The 6977-nt window shown below is 52.8% G+C and overlaps 1 protein-coding gene and 1 pseudogene across 1 annotated transcript; one reads left to right on the plus strand and one right to left on the minus strand.

The window, feature by feature from the left end:
• Nucleotides 1-1181: 1181 nt before the first annotated feature.
• Nucleotides 1182-5020, minus strand: LOC136545595 (cytochrome P450 81Q32-like; annotated as a pseudogene).
• Nucleotides 5021-5656: 636 nt separating this feature from the next.
• On the plus strand, nucleotides 5657-6800 carry LOC136545596 (uncharacterized). Its single transcript, XM_066537605.1, has 2 exons — nucleotides 5657-6390; nucleotides 6493-6800. The coding sequence occupies exons 1-2, from the start codon at nucleotides 5657-5659 to the stop codon at nucleotides 6737-6739; spliced, it is 981 nt and encodes a 326-aa protein (XP_066393702.1). The 3' UTR covers nucleotides 6740-6800.
• Nucleotides 6801-6977: the final 177 nt, after the last annotated feature.

Here is a 6977-nt window from a genome sequence, read left to right on the forward strand (position 1 = left end):
GATTCGGATTCGAATACGGATAGTGTCAACTATGTTGGATAGGATACGATTGGATATCGACATCATAAATATGCGATTTGAGTATTCGGATACGGATACGGTATCAGATGTTGGATATCCGGACTCGGATACAGACAGATCTCAACCCCTCTAAACAGATTCGGTTTCGAATACGGTCGGAAAATATCCATACCGTTTTTATCCCTAGTACCAGGGAGCACATCATAGTGGAATCTGACTGTCTAGAGCTGGTATCTTTATGGAAGGACAAGGAAAACACAGTTTAGAGATCAAGGCGATTCTTGATGATGTGGAGGAGAGATTCTCCAACTTCACTTGGTTTCATCTCCTTCCACATCAGAAGAGAGGTGAATTTTGCAGCACACTTATGTGCCCAACATGCTTCCTCTACTTTAGCCTCCTCTATTTGGTCTAATCCTCCTAGTTTTTTGCAACATTGCTTGCAATTTGATTGTAATAACGTTGTTTAATCAATCAAGTGGAGTTCAAAAAAAAAGACAGCCAGAAAAAGAAAACCCAATTATAGTTACCAACAACTTATTCTAGATTTATGTTCAACTCTTACTGAAGTTACAATGATTTATAATTGGTGTGACTAAATATTACGGTGAAAATACTCTCTGCTGCACCCTATTTTAGTTATCAACTTATTTTAGATTTACGCTAGTAAACTTTTAATAGAATTGTACTTCATCCATCCTAAATTATAAGATGTTTGACTTTTTGGACCTCAAATTTAACCACTCATCTTATTCAAAAAATTTGTGCAAACATAGTCAATTTTAAGTCCTTCTTGAAAAACTTTTTTTAATAAAGCAATTCACGATAAAAGAAGTGATGTTTTGCACAAATTTTTAAATAAGACGAGTGGTCAAACTTGATGTAAAAAAAGTCAAATGTTGTATAATTTGGGATGGAGGAAGTAGTCATTATTTTGGTGTAATTCTAGGTAAAATTAGTGTAACTGAAAATACGACAGGGGTAGAGAAGAATGTTCCACTTTCTCCATCTCACAACGCTTTTACTGTGGGTGTGGAACTCCACTAAAACACCTAAATTTTCACTACATGCTCCCAAAATAAGCGTATAGAGAGAAGTTTTTACTTGAAAACGTGATATAGCAAAACTATACTGCAACTAGAAGTAGAAAAGGTGTTCGATCATAGGTCCTGCAGGACACCAAGCATGCCGCGGCGCGGCCTTGCACATGGCCTCAAGAGGAGCCGCCCTCGGCAGCATGAGCCCGCCCGCCCCTTCGGCCATGTCAACCTGGGCGGCGCCGACCCTGTCCCAGTCGAAGCACTCGATGAGGGTCGAATTTTGTGTTTTTTAGTCTTTTTTTTTTGAAAATTTTTCACAAATATGTCCCTGGACGTATGTTTTTAAAATCTTAACCATTAGCTCGGCGTCATCGTTGGTAACGTTGAGCTTACATGTCTCGGTGCCGTAGATTTTGGCGCCTAAGTCTTAACTCGGCGCAGACGTGGCGGTGACTTGGCAGGCAGCTTGGCACCATAGATCTTGGCGCCGAGCTCGGCCGAGCTCGGCGCCAAGGTTATTGGCGCCAAGCCTAGCGCCGAGAACGGCGTCAAGATCTATGGTGCCGAGGTGGTGTTTTAACCCGGCCCCAACCTTCCTGCCCAAGCCTTCTTCATCTTCTTTCTCCTCCCTCTCGGGGTTTTTTCTCTCCCCACTTCGTCCTACCTCACGAATCGGCATATTGGACCTTGAAAACTTTGATTTGATCCGTAGATCTTTGAGAGCAAGGTATCCTCGCTCCCTCCTAGTTTTTTCACATCGATTCGGTATATATTAGTCAGATTTTTTAACTTAAAAATCGTCATTACTTAGGATTTCATGCAATTTTAATATTTATATTATACAACCGTAGGATGCTAAGGCGTGAAATAGCTAGCAAACCAAGATAACCTCAGCGCACGTTGTTATGTTATGGGTTCATTGTTGTGGATCAAATAGGAAACCCTAGGTGTAGGGTTTAATGTTAATTGCTTTCGGTTCTTAGAACGAAAATGGATTATAATTATGGCCGGATGACCGGAAAGGCCTTCGACCCATTGCCTCTGCCCAGTGGTGTTCCAGTGCCCATGTGCTTTTTGCGGCGATCCTTGCAAGGTAGTCAAGTCCGATGAAGAGGACACGTATAGACAGAAGTATCGGACATGTTTCGATTTTACGTTTGAGCCTACACTTCGTCAGCGCCGCATTAACAAGATGGTGATGAATTGTTGTTTGTGTCATATGACATCTTGCATGATTTTTTTTTGTTTTGTAACAATTGTATTTTTTGCAGACCCCTCCACCGCTCTGTGATTTTGAGTAGTGGATCGACACTGAGATCAAGCCTGAAGACAAGAAATGGATGCAGAAACTGTTGTGGTGGGAGGGAGAGGACAAGGAGATGATGTAGAAGAGACGCAAAGACGAGGCTACAAAAAAGGAGCTAAAGGAAGAGGAGGAAAGAAGATGTGTTGCTGCGTACAGGGAGGCATATTAATTAGAAACTACCAAATAATCAAAGTAGCACTATAATTCAAGCTAACTAAGTACCTACATTACATATTCAAAAATTTTACATATCCTAGTCAATGCAACGATGCGACGCGGACGCCGGGACCGGAGCAGGATGGGGACGCGGAGGATGGGATCGACGGCGAGGTCGCGGCGCGCTAGGAGGAGAGCCGTGTCGTGGCCGGGGTCGCCGGAGGGAGCGCCTATGCGCGCGGCGGTGCGGGCCAGGAGGGGCGGCGCGCGGCGAGGCGGCACGGCGGGGGCCGGCGTGGGCGCGGCGGTGCGGCAGCGCGGGCTCGGGAGCGGTAGAGAGAGTAAGAGAGAAAGAAATGGAGGGCCCATGCGTAAGACAGGGCTTGGCGCCGAGCTCGGCGCCAAGATCTACGGCGTCAAGCTAAGTCATCGCCGCGTCTGTGCCGAGCCCAAGACCTAGGCGTCAAAATCTATGGCGCCGTCTCGGCGCCACCAACGATAACGCCGAGTTAAAAGTCCAGATTTTGAAAGTATACTTCTAGGGATATATTTGTGATTTTTTTAAAAAAAGAGCTAAAAAAACAAAAAATTCGGGGACGAGGGTCCCGAGAACCAAGCCCAGCGTCCGCAGCGCGAGCGTCTCGCCGGGGCACTTCCGCTTTCCCATGCCGAACGGGATCATGATCTCCTCTGCCTCTGCCGTCGCGGCTCCGCCTCCGCCGCCCTCGAACCGCTCCGGCCTGAACGCGCCCCGGTCCGCCCACTTCGACGGGTCCCTGTGGATGGCATAGGCGTTCACGTGCAGCATCGTCCGTCGCGGGACGTGGTGGCCGCCGACCGAGCAGTCTACGGTGGACTCGTGCGGGACCAGCAGCGGCACGGCGGGGTACAGCCAGAGGGACTCGGTGATAATGCACTGCAGGTAGCCGAGGCGCGGCACGTCGGCGGCGCTGAGCAGGCGGGAGTTCCCCACGGAGGCGTCTATCTCCGCCTGCGCTTTCTTCAGGACCTCCGGGTGGTTTAGCAGCAGGGACATGGCCCATTCCGCCGCCGTCGCGGTCGTCTCCGTCCCGGCACTGAACATGCTCTGCAAATCAGCGTGGCAGAGGTCAGAGGAGGACTCGATCGACGCTCATGTCGCTTAGGAGCGAGGTGAAATGAAAATTTTTGGATGTCATATCGGATGTTTAGTTGATGTCGGAAGGGGTTTTCAGATATTAATAAAAAAACTAATTACATAGCTCGCCTGGAAACTGCGAGACGAATTTATTAAGCCTAATTAATCCATCATTAAAGCATGTTAGTTACTGTAGCACTTATGGCTAATCATGGACTAATTAGTCTTAAAACCTTCGTCTCGTGATTTCCAACCAAACTGTGCAATTAGTTTTTTTCATCTATATTTAATACTTCATGCATGTGCCGTAAGATTCGATGTGATAGTTTGGGGTAAAAATTTTTGGAAACTAAACCAGGCCATACGAAGAAACGGCAAGCGTGACAGTGACAAGAAGACGGAAGCAATGACCGAGCACAGAGACATGATCACGGTGTCCGTGTATATCTCCGGCTCTGACTTCTGCAACGAGAGCAGCACGGCGATCATGCTCTCCTCCTCGCCCTCGCGGCGACCGTCGTCAAGCTCAAGCCTCCGCCGCTTGGCGTCGACGAGCCTCTGCAGGAATGCGTCTCTTCTCCTCACGGCGGCCATGATCTTTCTCTTCACCCCGAACACGTCGAACCGCCGCAGCAACGGGAAATAGTCCCACGTGTTGGCCGCGCCGACCAGCGACGCCATGACGTCGAGCGTTTTCTTGAACTCGTTGGCCTCCGGCGTCATGTCCGCGTCCGCGTCAGCGTCGTCCTCCTCGCGCGACGTCCTGTTACTGGTCCGCGCGATGGTCTCCATCAGGGCGCCGAGGATGAGGCCGAACAGCCCCCGCTTGAGCTCCACCCTCGCGGCGCCACTGGGGGCCGCTGCGGCGGCACGGTGCATCCTGCGCACCGCCGCGCGCACCTCGGCGGCGACGGCGCCGGACATCATGCGGCCGACGCGGCGCGCGGACAGGAGGTGCACCGTGGCCACGCGCCGGAGGTCGCGCCAGTAGGCGCCGTACGCGCACGTCGGGAGCGTGGTGCCGCCGAAGGTGACGAGGTCCAGCGCGGCGAACCGCGGGCGGGTCGCGAAGCACAGGTCGCGCTCGGTGAAGCACTCCCTGGCGCGTGCCGCGGAGGTGACCTCCACGGCGTTTCGCGAGCCCAGGCGGAGGGAGAGCACCTCCGGGCCGTGCCGCGCGGCGAGGCGCCCCAGCACCGCGTGGACCGGCTTCCGGAGGAGGTGGAGGTGGCCGAGGACCCGGAGGGAGGGCGGGCTCGGTGGTTTGTTCTTGCCATTGATCTTGCTGCTGCGACGGCGACCAAGGACAAGGAGGACGTTGAGTGAGACGACGGCGAGGAAGAAGGAGAGGACGGCGACGGCGACGTAGGCCGTCACCATGTTGATGGAACTGGGAGTGAGGCGGCCTCGACTCGGCTGTGGTAGCCCAGTAGACTTTCATGGAATCAGATTATCAGAGCCTTAAAACAAAATACAGTTTGGATGTTGATCCATAATGGTTAAAAAAGTATACCGGAAATTAACAGTCTGTCTCTCTCGCTATTCCTTTGCCGTATTTGTTGTACAGTGCAGTCAGTAGGTAGTTTGTCAGCTGATGAGCGGAATCTGACCTGAAAAGATGCTTCTTTCGATATACATATACTCAACAGCAAGTGAGGACAGGCGCTGGTTATAGATCGAATATCGAAGATGCCCTTGTAGCATCCCCCGCAACCAGCCAATTAGCCAAAGCAGAGCATATTGCTAGCGTTTATGATGTGTAAGCTCTTTGTTTGTTTCCGCAAATTTCTTCCTATTCTGCAGACACAAAGATGCAAGAAACGAACACAGTAAAAGCCAGAAAATACAAGGTTGTTTTCAGAGCCATTGTTAGCATTCCTAGCCGCTCGGCTTCATGTATATCAGACTGACAGAGACCATGTATAAGTACTCCACCAGAGAGTGACATTCAGACAAGAAACTCAAAAGACAGAGAGCTGAAAGACTGAGAGATAAGATCGATCGAGGATTCGAGAGATGGCCGCGACGGCGTTGGAGGGTGTCAGCGTGACCCACCGGACGCTGGACGTGAACGGCATCAAGATCCACGTCGCCGAGGCCGGCTCCGGCTCGGCGGGCGGCACGGCGGTGCTGTTCCTGCACGGCTTCCTCGAGCTCTGGCACTCGTGGCACCACCAGCTGCGGTCCCTCTCGGCGCGGGGCTACCGCTGCCTAGCCCCCGACCTCCGGGGCTACGGCGACTCCACGGCGCCGCCGTCCCCTTCCTCCTACACGGCCTTCGACCTCGTGGGCGACGTGGTGGCCCTCCTCGACGCGTTCGCCCTGCCGCGGGTGTACGTCGTCGGCCAGGGCTGGGGCGCGCTCCTGGCGTGGCACCTCGCCACGTTCCGCCCGGACCGGGTGCGCGCGCTCGTCAACATGAGCGTCGCCTTCATGCCGCGCAACCCGGTCGTGCGCCCGCTCGAGCTGTTCCGCCGGCTCTACGGCGAAGGCTACTACCTGCTCCGGCTGCAGGAGCCCGGCGCCATGGAGGCCGAGTTCGCGCGGATGGACACCCGGTTCATCTTCAGGAAGCTGCTCACCACCCGCGACACCGGCGCCATCTCGCTGTCGCCCGAGTGGTGGGGCCCGCAGGACCAGGACATCCCGCTGCCGCCGTGGCTCACGGAGGAGTACGTCGAACGGCTCGCCGCCAAGTTCGACGAGACCGGGTTCGCCGGCGCCATGAACTTCTACCGCTGCCTCGACCTGTAAGAACAAATTCTTTATGGTTATACATCGTTTTTCTCAATTCCCTTCCGCTGACGATTAACAATCTCAGACAAAGTGAGCTAATCTGTGGTGTGGTGTAGGAACTGGGAGCTGACGGCGCCATGGACAGGGGCGAAGGTGACCGTGCCGACCAAGTATATCGCCGGCGAGGACGCCATGTCGTACAACTACACGGGGGTGCAGGAGTACATACACAAGGGCGGGCTCAAGGGCGACGTGCCGGGGCTGGAGGAGGTGGCCGTGATCGCAGGCGCCGCGCACTACATCCACCTCGAGAAGCCGGAGGAGGTCACCGAGCACATCTACGAATTCATCAAAAAGTTCTGAGAGTGCTGCTGGTGTTTGTTCATCAGGAAACGCTCCTGAAGATATTGTATCAACAGTTCGCATGCAGTTAAAATTAGCACAGTAGCACTGCGAATCATGCGTTTTGTGAAGTGTGAAGTTTTGGTTTCGGATTTCCCACGGCCGGGGTTGGGCGACACTACGTGTGAATTGCAAAGCGCTAATGCTATGATCAGGGCGTGTGTCCAGGCATGTGCATTCCGGACGCATCCCGTTCCTG

The sequence above is a fragment of the Miscanthus floridulus genome, chromosome 3, assembly GCF_019320115.1.
Source record: "Miscanthus floridulus cultivar M001 chromosome 3, ASM1932011v1, whole genome shotgun sequence".
NCBI lineage: Eukaryota > Viridiplantae > Streptophyta > Magnoliopsida > Poales > Poaceae > Miscanthus > Miscanthus floridulus.

Coding starts and splice junctions, on each gene's coding strand:
- LOC136545596 (XM_066537605.1), top strand. CDS start 5,657: ATGGCCGCGACGGCGTTGGAGGGTGTCAGCGTGACCCACCGGACGCTG. Junction 6,391..6,492: donor TTCTACCGCTGCCTCGACCT/GTAAGAACAAAT, acceptor GGTGTGGTGTAG/GAACTGGGAGCTGACGGCGC.